Source organism: Mirounga angustirostris, unplaced genomic scaffold (assembly GCF_029215605.1).
Source record: "Mirounga angustirostris isolate CCGP_5_RB_7025 unplaced genomic scaffold, mMirAng1.0.hap1 SCAF_9, whole genome shotgun sequence".
Taxonomy (NCBI): Eukaryota; Metazoa; Chordata; class Mammalia; order Carnivora; family Phocidae; genus Mirounga; species Mirounga angustirostris.
The window spans coordinates 83,860,167-83,880,923 of record NW_026991717.1 but is presented as its reverse complement, the minus strand read 5'-3'; the positions used below and the strand labels follow the sequence as shown (position 1 = coordinate 83,880,923).

At 39.0% G+C, this 20,757-nt stretch overlaps 2 protein-coding genes and 1 long non-coding RNA gene across 10 annotated transcripts in view; 1 reads left to right on the top strand and 2 right to left on the bottom strand.

Moving 5' to 3' along the window:
- RALGAPA1 (Ral GTPase activating protein catalytic subunit alpha 1) overlaps positions 1-10,501 on the top strand; it is a 250,249-nt gene extending 239,748 nt beyond the window's left edge. For 5 of the 7 annotated variants that reach the window (XM_064570950.1, XM_064570949.1, XM_064570954.1 and 2 more), the window contains 3 exons: positions 230-354; positions 948-978; positions 9,130-9,238. In XM_064570950.1, the coding sequence (XP_064427020.1) occupies positions 230-354; positions 948-955 (133 nt within the window). In that variant the 3' untranslated portion in view covers positions 956-978; positions 9,130-9,238. Of the gene's footprint in view, positions 1-229; positions 355-947; positions 979-1,929; positions 1,933-9,129 lie in introns of all 7 variants that reach the window. The other 2 variants (XM_064570955.1, XM_064570956.1) reach the window with 1 other exon arrangement.
- Positions 1-20,757, bottom strand: part of LOC123861527 (uncharacterized) — a 213,895-nt gene that overhangs the window by 87,834 nt on the left and 105,304 nt on the right. The gene's annotated exons all lie outside the window — the stretch shown is intronic.
- INSM2 (INSM transcriptional repressor 2) lies at positions 12,486-14,695 on the bottom strand. The gene has a single exon (XM_045901965.2). It carries the CDS (start codon positions 14,276-14,278, stop codon positions 12,608-12,610), a length of 1,671 nt encoding a protein of 556 aa, XP_045757921.1. The 5' UTR covers positions 14,279-14,695; the 3' UTR covers positions 12,486-12,607.

The following is a 20,757-nucleotide window of genomic DNA, read 5'->3' as shown; positions in this document are numbered from 1 at the left end:
TGCCGTGTATAGTGGTATCACCTGAAAAATCACCTTTTAACTTATGTTAAAAACTATTTTTTTGCTCCTTAAAAAGCCATACTTTTAAATGATATGTAAGAGCAGTGAATTTATTAAGTACATTTATTAAGAAGTAATGGCTTAGCAATCTGAGTGGTCCTTTTTGATAAGATCTGTTCTTTTCCACTGTAAGCTGCATTTAAGTACATCCTTAACTGAAGGGAATCAGCTATGAAGAGAGAGCACGCTATCTGCAAACAATTGTCCAGCACCATTTAGAACCAACGACATTTGAAGATTTTGCAGCACAGGTTTTTTCTCCAGCTCCATACCATCATTTACCATCTGATGCCGGTAAGATTAAAAGCGAGTATTAGTTACTTGTCACTACTGGAACTTGAAATGCAATACCCTTTTGTCCTAAACTCTTAAAATAATAGAAAACTTGCTTGAATGAAATTCCAGTTATTGAAATACATTTTTCATTTTTTAAGAGTTAATTTGGCCTGTAAATTTAACTTATACTTTCTTTTACCTAAATGCAGTTCCTTGAGAAGTCAACAATCTTCATAAAAGTACATGCACCACATTTTATCTGAGCTACTGGCCATGACTGTTGTGTTTCATGGGATCATTACTGAAGTATCTGCAAAAGAAACACAAATTGAGCACGTACTCTCTCTCACCTTTAGAGGATCAAATTTTATGGCCAAGAATATTGCCTTATCTCTAATTTTACAAATAAAGTTAAACAACTGTCTAGATTTAGAAGTGGTTGGTATGGTAAATTATTTTATGATACTTAAAGACTGTAAGAGGGTACTGCATTTTTACAATTAACTAATTTTGAAAAAATCAGTAAGAAAATAAATGACTCATGGCCTTCCTTTTCTGTGATACTTTGCACTCCTTATGATTGTTTCATTTATTTTATTTTCCCTCTTTAGATCATTAAATATCAGTTCTGTTTATCTGAAGGTAAGACAAAGTGTCAACCAAAACACCCTTTGTTCTTCCCCCATTTCCTTTTTTAAAAACTAGCAAGCACTAAGCTTGTAACTCAATAAGCAAACTTAACATTGCCCTCAGTTATACTAAACATTTCAGAAATTGTCACTAAATTTCTTCCAGAATTATACTTACTAACCCAGGTCTGCATGAAACACTAACCCTGGTTCTGGGATAAAAATAACTAATAATTAGAAGCAACCCTTGGTTGAAATTAGTTAGATCTTGTTGTATTGACTTTTTTTGTTTCTCAGCATGAAAAAAGCTAGTACTACTGAGCTGAAATGGTGTGTCTTTGTATTTGGTAATGTGTTGCGCATTGTTATTGCATATCTTAACTCATCAGATGCTTATTCTGTTATGTGCCTTGTACTATACTAGGCACCTGGAATACAAAGATGACTATTTTAATAGTGTTCAAGGGAACAAGAAGAAATAATACAATATATTTGAAGTTCATCATAAGAAACCTTAAAATTCTCTTTTATGATATGTAAGTTTTCTTTGTATTTAAGAGGCATAATAGTCCTTTTCTGGCCTCATTTATTTTGGGGAAAGAAAAGGCTAATTCTCAATTGAGATTTAGTTGATAAAGTTTCCATTCCTGTCTTCATTTAATTGGCCATTATAAAAATAATCTTACCAAAAAACTTAGAGCCCTTTCCAAATTAATATAAAAGACCTAGCAAAGAGGAAAATTATGTAGACTAGGTTGAATCTTTTGAAAGAGATTAAAAAGTCTTTAGATTCACTTCAGTGGATCGACAATCTAAAATAACTCTGCTTGGCATTAAGAATGATGCTAAAAAAAAATACTAAAAGTAAATTAATGAACAACAAAATAAACACTAGTTAAGTACAACTGGAAGTTTCATTTTTTAGTAAGAGAGAATATCTGAAAAATACCAGACATTATTAAAGTAGGTATGAATAACACTTTCATATATCACATAGTCGAATCATAAGTTTCACAAGTGAAAAATATTGATAATAGGACCATATTCAGATTAACTTCCCCCTTAAATTGATAAAAGCCATCAGTTTTCATGTTGTACTTGTTTACCAACTGGAGTCCTTCATATTCCTCTTCTTAATGTTCTCATATTGTGCATATTATCCTGCACATTTGGTCAGATACATAATATGGGGAGTAGTATTCTTGCTTTCTGAGACTCAGCAACAAAGTCAAGGTTCTGTTGGCTTCATTTTTCATGTATTTTACTACTTTATTAAAATTTCATTATCTCAATAGTAATGAACATATGAATTTTAACATAATACTATGCTACAGATTATTTTCAGTTAATTTTTTTAAGTTGTCTTTGCCCTTAGGAATCATTATAAAAACTTGCACCCTAAGTTTTAGAAGGATGTTTTTATCTGTAAATAACTTATTCCAATATTACCAAATACATTCTTGGGGTTTTTCTGGGTTTGTTTTGTTTTGTTTTGTTTTGTTGCAGACTTTAATACTTAGGAAAGATAAAATATTTTTATCAGTGTGGTTCTCAGTTCAACACAATACGAAGAAAGTGAAATATTTGCTCCTTCTATAGTAGCAAAAACATTAAGATATCTGAAGAATGATTATCTTTTTCTTCCTATCTCAGATTTTGATTATCCTATCATAAACCACTCCATACAATAGAACTCCCTTTAAAGTTATAAGTCAAGGTGGGAGAAAGAAGTGAGATAACCACGTAATAGCAATAGGAACCTGACTTATGGTTTGCAAAAATTACATAATAGTGTGAAGTTTTTTAGGTTCATTTTTACTTTTTTGCATAATGATAAAGTTTAGTTGTCACATTGAAGAAATGCATTCATAATTGCAATTGAGAATCAACTTTAGATTCTCCTTTGCATACTCCATGTATGTAAGATAGCACTAATTGATAACAAATGCAATAATTTGAAATTAAATTTTAAAGAAATGCCAGTATGATCATATAATGAATATAATCTGTTCTTTCTAACCAATCCTATTATATAATTATATTCCACAGAATAGTGTGGAAAAATACTTTTTTTTTTTTTAAGTTTACTAATAACTTGGTTCAAGATTATCTAAAACCTGCTTTCTGGTTAACACTAATGTACCAACTGTTTGAATTGAAATCCAAGAGAGGATTCTTCTGGATAATTTTTAGTATTATTTAAATAAGTATGAAAAACATTTTTGGTGTATCATAGTTGATCCATAAATTTCATAACTGTATTTTCTCAAAATGGACTCTGTGACAGTAGACTGATACTTAAGGGAAATTATTTTTATCCCTAAGGTCATTGAAGGAGATATTGTGATGTCACACTTTGTTGATCTCCCATAACTACATTAAACCATTATTAGATTTTTCTTGTCCTTTATTTAAAAAAAAATTACAGGAAAAAAATCCCTTTATCTTTGTCAGGCATGTGTGTGGAAAATATCAAAAGTTTTACAGTGACCTCCTTTTTAAACTTTTTTTATATTCATGAACATCTCTCCTCTGACTCTAAACTTTAAAATGAAATTACTCCTTTTCTTCGCCAGATTACACTGGTAACCAGTTCAAAATCTAGATATTTTTCCCTAACATTACATTCAAGTCTTTTTTTTCTTTAATAAAAGAAATTCTAGAATGCCGGCAACAAGAAACAGGATCATATTTTGCTGAAAGTACACAGTAAATATTGTCTTCCTCCATGTCAACATCGACATACACCCATAATTTTTTCAGTATTAATGTCTTTTTTACTGTCATTAGCCACAAATATTTTTGAATGCTTATTGTGTAGTGTATCTATAATTACCTCTAATATTTTGTTATTTTAATTGAGTGGATACTGCCCTTTGGATTTATTGTTTTTCTACAAATTAAGTTAGAAATTTTAGCACTCTAAATATTAGAGGGTTGGTTGGTGTTTTTCTCTATTATGCATATACATACATACACACATAAATATATGTATATTTCTACATACAGACCAATGACCTTTAGGTTCCTTTAGGTTACATATAGGTTCCTATTTAAATAAATAATGAAAATTAGTAGTTAGATTCAACTATTTCTATGCCATCAAAATAAGAGATAATCTAGATAAAATGATGATGAAGACCTACAGTAGCGTCTAATCTTCCTTCTAATTTCAGTTTTGCTCCTAATTCACAAAATCTGTATTGCCTCATGTAGATGGGATAGTATTATGATGGTCAGATCGCTCTCTCTGAATCTTCAAAAGGGATAAATCATCAAAATTTAACCACTGCTTTAGGTAACCTCTTGACCTTGGTGTCCCTCTTTAAAAGTTATTTTAAACTTTCCTCCTCTTCCCAGGCTTTGAAATGATCTGAAAGAACACGTTGTAGCTCCTTAGAAAATAGTTATCTTATATATATCCTAAATATTATTTGTTAGTGCCAGTAATCGGTTTCCTTCAACATATAACAGAAGCTATATATTTGTTTGCTGTGGGGTTTTTTTGTTTTTTTTTTTTTAAAGATTTTATTTATTTATTTGACAGAGAAAGACACAGCGAGAGAGGGAACACAAGCAGGGGGAGTGGGAGAGGGAGAAGCAGACTCCCTGCCAAGCAGGAAGCCCGATGCGGGACTCGATCCAGGGACTCCAGGATCATGACCTGAGCCGAAGGCAGTCGCTTAACCAACTGAGCCACCCAGGCGCCCCATGTTTGCTGTGTTTTTAAAACAGATTCCTAATCATATGTATCACTAGGCTAGCCTGAAATTAGAAGCAGCCAAATTGTATCCTGTTTTCAGTATTTTGAACTTGAAAATTTGGCTTATTATGTGTTGTTGTCCAAGAGGCAAATAATATCAGTCTTAAAGTCCCATTAACCTTTTGTGACAATAATTACTAGGTTCAGTTTCCACATAGAACATTCATTCAGATGTAAAATTTTTATAATGAAAATAATAAAAGAATAATTGAACAATTACTGAGCGCGAGGCACTGTGCTAAGTACTATACATGCATTCTCTCATTTAATCTTCATGGCAGTTCTATTGTGGGGGGGGCGAGGGAGCTTACCCAGAGTCACCTGATTCTTGGTAAAGCCAGAGTCTGACTTCAGAGTCAGACTATTATATTTACTATTATATTACCTATGTAATTACCAATGTAATCTAAATATTTTCAGTCCCTTCTTGCTGTTGAGAGAAATTGCCCTACCACCTGTCATATTTATAAATTAGAAATTGTTAAAGATTCTTAAAGACTCTTATTTTTTCCACGCACTGAAAAAAATCCTTTTTTTTTTTTAATAGCTGAGGTTGCCATGGGAGAAGTATGGGCTTTGGAATCAGACTGATCTGGATTTAAATCCTAGTTCTGTTATTTATTATCCACAAAACCCAGTTTTCTCTATTTGTAAGGAGATAAAATATGACAAACTTTAGACTAATATATTCTAAGTATGCAATAATGGCAGTTTTTTAATATTCTCAAAATGAAACCACTTTGTTTGCCTGTATTCCTGTACTATATAATTTTAGGGGTGCCTGGCTGGTTCAGTCAGTAGGGTTCAGTAGTAGACCCTTAATCTCAGGGTCATGAGTTCAAGCCCCATGTTGGGCGTAGAGATTACTTAAAAAAATAAATTATATATGGTTTCCTTTAGGATATCCAGTGGTGGTGCATACATGCTAATCTTAATCACTAATCAACTCCTTTAACAATATTAAAGCAGTAAGGTTATTGGGGTAGTCTATAAACTTTAATAAGTAAGGTTATATTTTGTAGGAATATCAGCGTAAGAGTGGATAAGTTCTTTAACGTCCTCAAAACTAAACAGTATATTCTGTTCTCCACATTTCAATGGTTATATTTGTAAGTGGTCATTTTCTTCAAAAACATTTCTAACTTCTGTCTCTTCTAATCCTCATCTGTTCTGATCCAAAGTCTATTAAATTTTACTCTTCTCTGTTTAGTAGCTTTATTATATAGCTAAACTTATTGTGTAGCTACCGTGTGCTACAGGATCTTTGCATATGTAGTCATTTCATCCCTCACAACTTTGAAAAATAACTACTGTTGTCTCCATTTTACAAAAACAAAACAAAAAACCCTTAGATCACTTTGCCCAAGATCCAACAGCTAGTAACATGCCAAATTTGGCATTTAACCTGGGCCTGTCTAACCCATGCCCATGTTCTTCCTAACACATCACAAAGCCCCTTAGTTCAGTATTCATCGGAACTACTTTCAAAGTCACAATATTTTTTTAAAGGCTATTATTTAACCAATAACTAGCAGTTTTAAACCAGTCATACCTGTCAGCAAGCAGTACAAACAAAGCCACAATAAATAACAATCCATTGAGTTCCCTTTTATAATGTGTATAGACTCCCAAAGTCATATTCAGCATGTTATTTGTAATAGTTCATTGTAACCAGTGCACAATATATGAATCAATTACACTATCAAGATAAAGTGTGTACTGAGTACTGTAAGAATGTTAGAGATACAGTATGAACAAACATAGGAGCCTATAGATACTTTCCACCTGAGGATATATTAATAATAGAAGTGATTAAATAAAGCAACATTCTTTATGACTCATGTGATAGAAATCAATACTTGGGCAGAATAGGGTGTGAAATGAAGGGTAGGTATCACTGTATTCTTTACATCTAAAATTGAGATCTATCCACTGTAAAGTATTTATAGAGTTTGAATATGCTGAGTATATTCCATAAATATCATTTGCCAAAACGTGAGGAGGTACTGATAAGCTATATACCACACACACTAAAAAGCCTGATTTGACTCGTTCATTGAAGGGGGTTTCACACTGCAGGCAGTAAGGGAGACATGGAGAAATTGCTGTTTTTGAGGAAAATATTCTTTGATTTGGGCATACTCTAAAGCAATATTCTCCAGTAAAACTTTCTATGATGATGGAAATGCCCTGTATCTGCACGGTCCATTTTGGTTTGCCACTAACCACATGTGGCTGCTCAACACTTGAAATGTGGCTAGTACACCAAGAACCCACATTTTTATTTTTACTTAATTTTTAATTAATTTTAATATGGCTATGCCTACTGTCTTGGACAGTACAGCTCTGGAGATTTTATGACTTAGTGATTAGGATAAACTGCCTCCAGTACAATGAACACGTTAAAAGTGATGTTTATAGAATCTCTCATAGACTTTTTTCTTTTCTTTTTTTTCCTATTTGAACTTGTTAGTTGGTAAGTATAACATTTGAATTTACAAAGCACTGTCCATTGTGAAACACCATCACCCTAGTGCATTGCATGCCCAATTTCATAATAAAAACTTGATTACTCTCTTCTCTGCTCCTCGGTTAACACCTGTACAATTCTGCACTGTGTCTCTCATATCTGTTATCTGTCTTTTCTTTTGTTTCCTCACTTCTGCTCGCTACTCCATTTCTTCATTCACAACAAAGAAAGAAATGCAGTGGTAGTTCTCTTCCTCCCAAAACCTCCGCTAGAAAACATTGGCCATCTTAAGGTAAACAGCCATGGGAAGGCCTCTCATGATTGGCCGGGAATAATATGCATTACCAGAAAAGCATGAGCTACCGCTCTTCACCTTCCTTCTGCCATCCATCTGCAGTGCTTCCCTAAAAAGGGCCATGGATTCATATTCTCCTCTAGGTTTTCCAGTATGGGTCCAGTCTGAACCAATTCAGATCTTCAGGAAGAGTAAAGGTGAACAGAAATATATTTCCTTCTCCTTGTATTTTGAAGGCCAACCTCATTTCAGTTAGAAAAGAAAGAATGTTGGAGAAATTATTTTTGAAAAGAAAGGCAATTAACCTGAATTCTAAGTAGTGAGAAAATATTTCTTCCTTGATTATGTTTGTTCTTAAGTATGATTATAGCATTTCACCTTAAAAACACTTTGAAGGGTTCTACCAAGATAGATTCTTAATAATACATCTCTGTAGTAACCCTTATTGAACAGTTTTGATTGTTCAATATTCCTAACTTCAATTTAGGCACAAATGTCTCACTAAATGGAAGTGTTAGTATGATTATTTCCATGCTTGAAATTTCTGTGAGGTGCTACATTGGCTAACAAACATGCCAAAAGTTTTCCTGCAGAGTGAGGAGATGTATAATAAGCCTGCAACCTGTGTGATGTGTGTGTATGTGACATACATAAAGAAAATGTTCACATACATAAGGCCCAGAAAATCTGGATTAAAGTACCTTAAAATACACAGAATTTTTTAAATTGTAAGTTAGCAGATTTTTTTTTAAGGGCTTTTATTTTTAATGTAATTTTTTATGCTACATATTTGTGAGCCTACAGTGTGCCAAGTTTTGTAGCATTACTGTATATTAGAGAATCATAGTTCATTGAAATAAAGTGCAGAGGTAAAGAACTATTTTGTAAATGACACAAAATTTTCCAATTTGAATTTGTGTTTGCTTCTAAATTTTCATATCTTAATTCTAGTTACCTACTTGCTGTGACTAGATAGAGAAACTGCAAAAATTTAAGTTAAGGAAAAACAAAAGCATTGCTTGTCTCTTCTAAATGGAGACATTTTGAGGGGTCAATTTGTCTTTTTTTTATTAAATTTCAGATAAGAGTTCTTGTCCTATTCCTTCTCCCAGGAATTTATCTTGCTCCTTTCTAGAAGCATATTAAAATACCCATCATGTATGATGGTCTCATAGTATTGAATTCCTTTTTGGAACCATTTGGTACTATTATTTTCGAGTTTGAGCAATGAAGACTCTTTTCTTGGTTATACCCTGTACCCCAGAGATAGGAATTTGTCCTTCTCACCTGCTTCTTGAGCCCTTCCCTGCATGCTAATGATGCTTTGGATCCCTGTCCTGTCTGGCCCAAAGATTTTGCTTCCCATTGCTTTTTCCGAGGAGCTCTCTGTTTAGTTCTGGCTCTGGAAATAATAATTGGTACTTTCTTCCTAATATGATTACATGAGCCACCAGATTACTGGAGTTTAAATAAAATGTTAGTAGGCTGTTCTAATAGGCAAGTTTTGGTCTTGCTTTTTCCCCTCAAAAGACTTCAGTAAGGGTTGGGATCCATACTACAGATCAGTAACAGAAAGATTATTTCTTATGGGATGAGAAGCCGGACGACTTGTTATCTATCTTGCTATTTCCCACAGGCTCCTACCCAGAGATTCTATCCAGTGAAACTCCCACAGCAACGCAGGTAGACGGGGCTGACCTGGCCTCTCCACTGTCTCCTCGAACTAGCAAAAGCCGCATGTCCATGAAGCTGCGTCGATCCTCTGGTTCAGCCAATAAATCCTAAGGAGACAAGCAGCCCAGCAGTGTGATCAGCAGTAACCACCTTAGCATGAACATAGTGTTAACCCTTTCAGGCCTTCGTGTTTGCCATAACATGCATGTTTCTTCCTGAACATTTATTTTAGAAAACACTGGATTTAAATAATTTGTAAGTTAATATTTTAGATTTGGGTTGTTTATTCAGTTGGTTGTTTTTCCCCTCCAACACTCTAAGCTGCCATATTTTTGGGGGGTGGAGTTTTATTCTATACCCTTTACCTTCCTGGATAATTATGTCTAAGCAGTTTCACTTTTAATTTCATGATTAACTTTGAACCAAACTATAATTGGACAGATAGTCTCATTATTTTATTTATTGTGCCCCATTGCAACTTTATGGCTCAGTAAATGTATAATTTTTTTACAAATGTAAATTTTTAAATTTAAGCATTTGTAAAGTTATAGCAAAAGTTGCAAATCTTAATACACAGGATGTGTATGGATTATTTATGTTATGAAAATAAAACACTTAAAATAAATGGTCTTTTAGCATCTCAAATTCCAGCTGACATAATTTTAGCATTAACTTTTTCTTCCCAAAGCAATGCCTCATTTCTTGGCTGTGCAGATGATGCCATGATATATCTCATAACCAGAAAAATCACTGTGCTGAACTTTGATTTGTGTTTAGCTTCCAAATATTTTTCTAATGTTTTGCTTTTTAAATGGTATCAGTGTTAAATGCCATTTTTGTTTTGAGATTGTGGCCCTGTATTATTGGCTGCTGGATCCTGGTATATCTGTGTTCTTTCCTGAGTACCAAAAAGAGGGTAATCGGGGGGATGGAGAGAAAGAAAAAAAAAGAAAGAAAAAACTTTTCTGATAGAAATGTGTTGCTTAAATTATGTGTAATTTAAAAGAAAAGGGAACATGACCCAGGAGTCTAAATTAAATCTAGTATTATTAATACTGAACTTGCTGATGCAGGTTGGTATTCATTCCACCCTCCAGAAATATTTTCCTACAGTAAATAAGCTGCTCACATTTTGTCCATATTTTGTTTTGAACGGGCATCTCCTAAGGAAATGTAGCATGACATCAGTACTAACTGCATGTGTAAATACATCATACGGGCAAACTCTAAAATATAAATTATGTATCATCATTCATGTAGTATCTACAAATTTGTAACAGTGAAAGAAAAAGATACGGTATTTAATAATACAATAAAAATATTCTTATCACTTATGTCCACGAGCGTTGATTTGTCTTTTATATTTCTTGTCTATTTGTCTTTAATATATTTGCAGAACTGTATGATTAATGGAGAGATATAAAGCATAAACCTAGGTTATCTTAGCAAATCATGAAAAAGGAATTTGAATTCCCTTGTTAGGATACACCCCAACTTCTCAGAGACTCTAGCACAGTCACTGAAAATGCAGGCAATCTTACACCTTCATAACGGCTGGCCAGAAACTTTACCCAGTGCACTTGGTTAAAGCATCAATTAATCTTAGCCTGATGCTTCTTTGATTTTTAAATTTTCAATATGTCTTATAATACACATTCAGGGGGAAAAAAACTTTTTGCAGACAGTTTCTAAAATAACCTTCCAGACTTCTGTGCACTTAAGTTTTTGTTAAAAATAGATTGCTATGAAACTGTAGAAAATAAAATTCCTGTGAAAGCTTATGTAGAAGATAAGCAAATGGAGTCCCTGAGAAGAAGGTTAAACAATATTGACAGTTTCCCACAACCAAGGTGAAGAATTAAAAAAGGAAAATCAAAGTAACTGCTTACACATTTCTACGGTGATTTCATTTTTTAAAAATGAACAGCCAATGGATTGATGATTTATAACAAAATTGAGTAAAAATACCAACTTGGAAATATTGTACTTAATTAGCACAATTAACATGATTTTTTTCATGTTTAGATAAAACTACTTTTTTTTAAGAAAATATATATTTTCCATTGACATTTTAGGCAGTAAAGTTATCTTTAGATTTAAAAAGCGTTTTGGAGCTCTGTCTGTGCAAGCCATACATCAAAGGAAATTTTCCCATTGCATTTCTGCATCACTACATTCATTTACAAAATATAATTTTTCCTGTCTGTATTCTGTCTAAATGGGTCACTAAGATTCTAAAGTAGGATACTGGCTTTGGGGAGATAAGAAATGTGACTTTGAAAAATAGGCTGTGTTCAATGAAATTCTCAGGACAAACACAGAACACAACAAAGTGCCAGCTATGTACATTTATTTGGTGGTAAGCATCTTACAAGTATGGGCTATCTGTCAAGCAATACTCAGCCGGTGTCCCAAACTCTGGCTATTAGAGCATGGGTACAGAGTGTACACTGAATATGGTTTACAAAAATTGAAAAACAGGTTGCTGCTGAAAAATGAGTATTGAATGAATCCCCATTCAGTTTCATAGTGGATTATAGGTTATTAACATCTTCCTTAAACTGAACATAGTTTCATATATAACACTGCATGAGATTTACAACAGAAGGATTAAACAGTTTGGATGAAACCCTACTAAAACAGTCAAACTTCTGGAAATGAGTTGTGTTTCCAAAAAGCTGTTATTTAAAGTTTTAAAATATCTCTTCCTGAAAACACACCAAAAAAGCTAAAGGTGAGAATTTTGGGGGTGTCTCAACTCCAAGTAAAGTAGCACCCTCCCCACCTCCAAACACTTAAGAATGGACTAATACTTGAGAAAAGGAACGTTTACAGGGAGATCCCCACATCCCCCCAAAGCGCAAACATCCTCTTACATTTCCTGCCCACAGGCATAGGTCTTGAGTGTTTCCCCACCCCCCTTGTAAGTTTGGCACCAATCACATAACTTTCAATTCACAGAATATACAATGCAAGGTATCTGACCCTATTGAGACAGAAACTACATAGGCGCCTGCGATGGCAAGAGGGGAAAAACAAACAAACAAAAAAACGACTACCACTTTCGGTAGCTAGAATCCTTTGTAGATATTGAGACATGCACGCATTCACTACGACTTTCCATAGGAATTACAAGTCATATAGGATTCGTTAGGGTCTCCAGAGTGAGGGGGGAAATCCTATTTTCGTGGGGAAAGCAAGAAGGCTTTAAAGTGACAGTCCTTGACCGCGAATGTTTATACCATATACATACCTGCTCTAGAGAGGGATTTTACATTTCGCTGTCCGCTTCTCTGGCGGAACATTGACTACTGGGAGTTTTAGGAGAGGAAAATATAGGCAGGAAAGAGGGTAAACTTGCAAATTCAAGAAATCCCCACAGAAATTCCCATGATCTGTTTCCTCCGAGGCCAACCGCACAATCTTCCTCATCTCTTTCCTCAACAGCCAGGCCGCAACGGCATCTGCAGCAGCAGTACCTGCCGACTTTCTGAGGGGTGGCACTTATTTATGTGCCGGGTCAGCCCCGGGGAGCTAAAAAAAGTGGACGGGCAGTGCTTGCACGAGAAAATTTGCTGAGCACTCCCGTCGGATGCTCCGCCTGGGCTCGGCGCTTCTGGGGGCGCCCCGGCCAGAGCAGGCAGGAGCAGCTCCTCGCGGACCGCGTGCCACAGCCGGTGTTTGTCCCTGATGTCTGCGGACGGGAAGTGCGCCCCGCACAGGGGGCAAGCGAAGGCGAGTGGGGCACCGTGTTCGGAGCCAAAGCCCGGGGCAAGCGCACGAGCAGAGCCTGCCTCGTGAGTGCCTAGGTGCTTGCGCAGATAGGCTTGGCGACGGAACTTTTTGTGGCAATATGGGCACATGAAGATCTCGGATCCCCCGACACCACTGGCACTACCTGGCCCAGGCACCCGGCGCCCCAACACCCCCTCCGTAAAGGGGACCTGAGGCAGCGGTGGCTCGGGGTGGGACAGCACCTGGAGGCCCTGGTGTGGGGCGCTGTCCTGGTGCTCCGCCCTGGAGCTGTCCCTCGCCTGCAGGTGCTGATCGGCCGCTCGCTCTGCCCGGCTGTTCTCCTTCCCCTCCGCCAAGAAAGATGCAACAGCCCCAGAGTCTGGGGAGGTGGAGGAAGACGAAGGAGGTGGCTTCCCGTCAGCTGAAGAGACTGTGGCGGCATTTGCCGCTGCGGGACGTGGTTTGTGCCAGCGGCGATGGGAGGCGAGGTTCGCAGGGCAGCTGAAGACCTTGTCGCACTCCGGGCAGCGGTACTCAACGCGTACGATGCGGGAGCAGCGGTGCTGAGCCAGAGCGAAGGGATCTGCGTACTGCTCCTTGCATAGCTGGCAGATAAACTCCCCCAGTGGCGTGCGGCTGCCCCCCAGACCCCGGGACGGTGCTCCGGGCTCCTCCTCCTTGATCTTCAGGCCCAGGACAGGGGATGTGGTCACTTCATCGGCGAAGCTCAACTTCCTCATGGCCTTTGGCTTCTTGACTCCGGCGGCCGCAGGTCCAGACGTGCAGCCCGGAGGGGCCTTGGCACGGCGCTCGTTGCCAGCGGCCCGCTTCAGGCCGTGCAGGGTGGCCGAGAGGGGCGCAGGGTCTGGATGGAGCTCTGGCTCTGGGAACGGTGCCCGGAGCGGCAGCAGGAACTGCTCCCCTGAGGTCGGTGCAGCTGCTGGCGCCGCCGAGCAAGAGAAAGCAGCCACCGCGGCGGCACCCCCGGGGAAGGACTCTGCAGAGACGGGTGAGCTGAGGCAGCGCTCCAGGAATGCCCGGCGCAGCTCCGCGCCCGCCGGCTTCGTGGGGCTGGGGCTGGGCCCGGGACCCTCCCTACCATCCGCCCTCCACTCCGCAGCACCTTCCTGCCCGCCCTCCCCCAGGCTCACCCTAGCCACCTGACAGGACGACCCCGACAGTTCCCGGGCCGCCGCCTCCTCCTCCAAGGTGGGGGTTGCCACCTGCTCCGCACCGGGCTGGGGGGCACTGGAAACCTCCTCGGGAAAGGGCGGCGCCCCCTGGGGCTCCAGCCGGGGGAAAACCCGCTCAGCTAGGCGCACTCGATACGAGCCGCCTGTCCGTTTAGTTCGCTTTACCAGGAAGCCCCTCGGCATGGTGGAGTCGGGAGTGCTCAAGGGGCAAAGAGTAAAGGGGGCGCCGCGGGGGCTGTGAGCTGGCGAGCACCGCAGCTACCTGAGCTTCGCCACAGCCGTCATGCGTGGGCTGCCTTTATAGCTGAGACTCGGGGCCGGGGGACCACCGGTCGCCTTCAGGCTAGACCGGCCAATCAGGAGTGGCAGCGGGCGCCAGGGGCGGGGTTTTCGCCTGGCTGGGCTCACAGGGGTCCGAGAGACCGGCTGCGGCCCGCGCCCCCACCCCACCTCACAGCGGCCTCGGCTGGGCCCCAGCAGCTGGCTTAGGAGCTGCCCGTGCCGCCTCCCCCTGCCGCCCACCGGGCGGACAAAGATACAAAAAGGTAAGGTCCAGAATGTGAGGAAGCTCGGCACTCACCGCCTCCGCTGCCTCCGGGGGGGGGGGGGGGGGCTGTCCAGGGAGCCATGAGGAGACGCAACTGATGGGCGCCTTCTTTGCGGGCTGGGACCCTGCGGTGGCCCCGACGCGAGGGACTCTGATGGAAGCCGAGAGGGAGGAAGGCGAGAGGAAGGGGCCGCGGGCGGTGCGACCCAGGAGGCAACTGGGTGGGTGTCCGCTGGGGAACGGGTTAATGTCCTCTGCCCTTATTGAGCTGATGAGAAGCTGCGACGGAGCGGCAGGGCGGCTAAATCCACCGCCCTGTGCCTACACTTGACGGTGGGAGCACGTCTGCCATCCAGTATCGATCGACACTGCGCGCGTCTGTGATACTATGAGAATTCATCTGGGAAGAAGGGCTCTCAGTGCGGGAGATCGTGCGTGCTGGCAAGCCTCTGGAGCTCAGGACGCCAGCCGGCTTCTGGACCCTGGTCCTCAGGTCTTATCAATGTCCCCTCCCCGATGGGAAAAGGAGTGGGGAGGGGAAAGTAGGATCTAATTTTTGACTGTCCTCAGATAAAGTGGTTTCTCTGTTCACACCTTCCACTTGTACTACCCAGAGACATGACTTAGTGCCTGACTGACCTGTTTAGCATGGAGTAGATTGAGAAATACTGGCAGAATCAGGATTACATCTGCTTCCCCTTATACAAGGACTACTTTGCAAAAGGTGTGCAATGGGCCAGATTTAATAGATTTTCATCCAGCACTCTGTAATGTGCCCAGCACTGTTTTAAGCACTAGAAGATATTTGAAAGTTTGTAATACCAGCTGAACTATGAAATAATTAGAAAAATTGACAGATGTATAATAAAGTACCAAAAGTCCATAATACAATATGAGAATAGGAAGGGGAAAGAACTCAAGTCTCCTTACTAGATCAAACTGGAGACAAAGACTTAGTAATGTGTTTTTAAAGTAGACTAGTATTAACAGATGTAGTCATCAATAATACACATCCCCTTCCTTCTAAGTGAATGAAGTGTTTTTACATGGAGTGCATTATTCTGGGGAAGACCTGGAAGTAATTATATATTTGTTAATCATTAACAATATTTTAGGCATTCTACTTAAGTAATCTCTAATCTTCTCACACATACACATCAAACAAAGGAGATACTATTACTCTCCTTTTTTTTTGATGAGGGGATTGAGCCATAGAAGTTAGATAAATAACTCACAAAAGTCACCCAGAGCTCAGATTCAAACTGAGTTCTAGCTAATTCCAAAGCTCAGACTCTTTCCACCACATTAGTGTATTCAAACTATTTTTTTTTTCTGGTCACATCCCACAATAAGAAGTATATTTTATGGCACACACATGGAACTGAAACAAAAATTTCAGAAAATAATATTTAGTTTAGGTATAATGCATTCTTGTATTTTCTGTGTGATTATATTTTCTTTTATAAAATGCTGATAGCAAAAAAATTGATTTCATAACTTACTAATGGATTAGGACCCACAATTTGAAAAATACCTTCATGATGGTGTTTCCCATTACAAAGCATGAAATCATACAAAATTAAATAAACTTGATACTTTATAATCAAAATTAACATTCTGAATCACTACATAAAATATTTGAGTCCTTTAATAGTGTTGATAAATTTAGTTTCCCAAAATTTGATCATTTCTGACACGTCAGTTTATGTATGACTTCTGCCTCAACTTCTTCTCAACTCTTCCTTTCTTTTTCTCCTAATGGCCTGGACATATTGTGTGGTGTTGCAGATTTTAGGTAAGATTTTAATACTTTAAGATAGCCCCTTTCCAAGAGAGGCTTTTCCTCGGGGGTATGTAGAACTTTGTAAGAATTGCAACCATATGACCCAGCATTTGTGCATCTAGGTAATACACAAAAGAATTGAAAACAGGGACTGAAACATACACTTGTACACCAATGTCCATCGTAGCATTATTCAGGAAAGCCCAAAGATGGAAACAACCCAGTGTCCCACAACAGACAGATGTATAAACCAAATGGGGTATATACAAATGACAGGATATTATTCAGCCATAAAAAAGGAACAAAATGCTGATCCATACAACATGGATAAGTCTTGAAAATATTATGCTAAGTGAAATGAGCCAGACACAAAAGACAAATATAAGATTTCAGTTATATTGAAACATCTATAATAGGCAAATTCATAGAGACAGGCAGTAGATTATTGGTTATCAGGGATTAGGGAAATGGGAACTTATAGTGTAAATGGTTACTGAATTTCACTTTGGGGTGGTAAAATGTTTTATTAATAGTGGTAAAAAAAATAGTGGTGATAGATGGACAACATTGTGAATGCTGTCAATGCCACTGAATTACAAACTTAAAAATTGTTAAAATGGGAATTTTGGGGGGCATCTTGGTGCCTCAGATGGCTAAGCGTCTGCCTTCAGCTCAGGTCATGATCTCCAGGCCCTGGGATTGAGCCCCACATCAGGCTCTGGCTGGCTCAGCGGGGAACCTGCTTCTCCCTCTCCCTCTGCCTCTCCCCCTGCTTGTGTGCTTTGTCTCTCTCTTAAATAAATAAAATCTTTTTTTTTTAAGATTTTATTTATTTATTTGAGAGAGAATGAGATAGAGAGAGAGCATGAGAGGGGGGAGGGTCAGAGGGAGAAGCAGACTCCCCGCCGAGCAGGGAGCCCGATGCGGGACTCGATCCTGGGACTCCAGGATCATGACCTGAGCTGAAGGCAGTCGCTTAACCAACTGAGCCACCCAGGCGCCCCTTAAATAAATAAAATCTTAAAAAAACAAAAAGCAAAAATGGACATTTTTGTTGTATATATTTTACAATAAAAATTTTTCACACATACACAGAAAGGAGGAGGCAAAATTATGGCATATCAGACTATGAAAAGAATATAAGGACCAGGTCATGTAATTTGGACTTTATAACATAGGACAGGCACAGAGAGTCATTTAAAGGTTGTTTGTTTGTTTGTTTGTTTTTAAGGTTTATTTATTTGAGAGAAAGAGCACACTCAGAAGGGCAGAGGGGGAGGGAAAGGAGAGAAAAAATCCTCAAGCAGACTCCCCACAGAGCTCGAGGAGGGGCTCAATCCCATGACCATGAGATTGTGACCTAAGCTGAAATCAAGAGTCGAAGGCTTAACTGACTGAGCCACCCAGGTGTCCCCCCCGCTTTTTTTTTTTTTTTTTGAGAGTCATTTAAAGTTTTAAAGTGAGGGAATGACATTTGCTTTTGAAATTGCATGAGGAAAAATATCTTTGGCTAAACTTTCTGCTAGACAGAGAAAGGGAAACATAGATATAAGACTCTCCATCTCTCAGCCCTTTCCCTTCCAACCGAGAATGTGTGTCTGTTTCTAGAAAAAACAAAATGAAGGAAACTTAAAAAGTCAAAAGAGCAGTTATAATGAGAGAATACTTAATGAAACGATTGGCATAGATCTGATATTCAATACCTGTTTTTTTTTAATAAATAGTGCTAGTTATCAAATGGACAACTAATGTGTCATCCATCCATCCTTCCAGCCATCCTGTCTTCCACTGTACATACGTCTATTCAATCACCCATCAAACAATTGCTGTGTATTCTTTCTGTGATAGTTCAGAAACATAGTGTTCAAGGAGTATCTACCCTCTGTTATTTTCAGGAAAACAAGTCTGTCTAGGAGAGGGCCTGGCCCACCTGGAGCTGTTATTATTCCTGACCACCATTTTACAGAAATTTACCCTGAAATCTCTGGTTGACCTGAAGGACATCGACATCACCCCAGTTGCCAAAGGGCTCCCTTCTGTGCTGTCGCCTATCAGCTCTGTCTCATTCCTGTGTAAAGAAGGGCAGACTGTCTGGGTGCTGCTGTGGTCCTACAGCCCCCCTCCCCCAGAGGCAGCGTTACCCCCTTCCCACTTCCCGAGTATGCCTTCTCTGACCTCTCCTCTCTCTTCCCCCTGTTCTCCCAACATCCAGTCACCATCCAACCTCCATCAAAGGAGAGTTTCCTGACTTCCACCGCACAAACGTAGCTGCTCCCCTGCATACTCTGGAACACTGGCCAGCACATAGGCTGTTACTTAGCTAACACTGAGTTAGTACTATGTTATCACTCTCACGCACAGCAACGAATGGTTAGTGTATAACGACCCACAGCCATTTCTCCTCTGTGTGTTCAAAATAAAAGGTGTTATTTAAAAAAAAAAAAATTGATGTCAAGTGTTTTCTAACAAATCCAACAGTTCCAGTAGTTCTCCCTCTCCACATAGCCCCGCCCCAAGTATAATTTGCTAACAACCTTTCTGGAAATCAGTGTAGTGATGTATATCAGAAGCTTTTAAAAATATGTATACCCTTTAATTCACCAATTGCTTTTTTAGTAAATCATTCAAAAGAAGGACAAAGATTTATGCACAAGACTAGTTATCACATGTTCTTTATAATTATAAATGATTATAAATTATAATTAATTTATAATAATTATTTTATTATATTTTATTTATAATATATTTTATATATAATATATATTTATATACAAAAATATTTTTATATAAATATATATTATATATTTAATATATTTTATTATATATTATATTATATTATTTATAATTATTTAATTATATTGTATAACATTAACTATAAATAATCAGAAACTACCTTGAGTAAATCCTGGTGCAGCTACACTAAAGATGCATCCTATTAGAATACAAATCTGATCATTTCAACTCTTTTGCTCAGTCTTCAAATGACTTCCCACCATATTTAGAATAAAATCCAAAGCTCTGACTGGGCCCTGGCTGTTCTTACACCACATCTCCCATCACACTCTTCCTCATCCATTCTGTTCCATACACATTCGTCTCCTTATTTTCCTCAAATATGACGAGCACTCTGTCACTCAAGGCTGTTTATTCTGCCAGAGTATTCTTTCTTCAGATATGCTCCTGACTTGTTCCTTCACTTCATTCAGATTTTTACTCAAAAAATACCGGAAAGATCTTCCCTGGCCAACCTAAAAAAACAGCAGCTCTGCGACTTACTCGCCAAAGGACAAGGATGGGTTATTTAACCCCACTGGCCCCAGTTTCTTGTCACACAGGCACCACAACATAATATTCTCCACAAATGGGGCATCAGTCTGTGGTTTCTTGTGGGAAGGGGAAGTCGAGGAGCCGAGGCTGCGCAGATAAATTGGGACCAGATTGCAAACATTACGCACTACACGATATTGAGCATGGATAGGATTCAGAGAAAGCCATTGGTTTTTTTTCTAAAGCATTTAAACTATATAATCAAATCTTTGTTTTGGAAAAATAACGCTAATGGCTGTGTTGGAAGCGAGCTCTGGGGTGGCAGTGGGGTCGCAGAGGAGGAGGTTAGGACTGCTGGGCTGACACGGATGTAGGGAGTTCAGCTGGATTTTTTTTTTTTTAAGTAGAGCGGACACACAATTAGCTAGAATATTAAAATAGTTGATAAATGATGTGGCCCTAAATTATTCCAATATTAAATAGATTTAAATAATTGACGAGCTATACTATGCAATCTCTGTGAGTGCTCTTCTCCCTGTGTTAAACGGTGAAACTGATGACTTAACACGTTCTGAAACTTGAAAGTGGAGGGAACTTAGAACTTGACTTTCACTTAGTCGTAAAAGACTTCCTTTTGAGACTGGGATTCACTTCAGAAACTGCAAGCAATTGGAAGAGTGAACCTGAGCCAGAGGAAAAGGCTTTTCAGTGCCCTAGGAAGCTATAATGGAGACGCATTTTAATTTCTGTTGTTATGCTGGGCACATGCTAGGCATTTCTCCCTCGGTCTCCTGCACATTCTTAATCACTAGCACTGTCCATCTTCTAAGATAACTCCCTCTCATCAAACTATATTAGCCACTTCTTTGGCTCAATATAGAACTCTCTTATACTGCAGACACTTAAGTATTTGTCATTGCCACACAAGACATCATTTTCCTAATTTTTAGAGATTCTATAAGAATATTTTCCTCCTTACTTCCAGTCTCAAGCATTAACTATTTTCTGGGACTGGTTCATTGCTCATTTAAAAAAAAAAAGAAAAGTAGATTTGAATTCGAGTGC

Excerpts from the sequence above, each read along its gene's own strand:
- INSM2 (XM_045901965.2), bottom strand. The coding sequence starts at position 14,278 with ATGCCGAGGGGCTTCCTGGTAAAGCGAACTAAACGGACAGGCGGCTCG.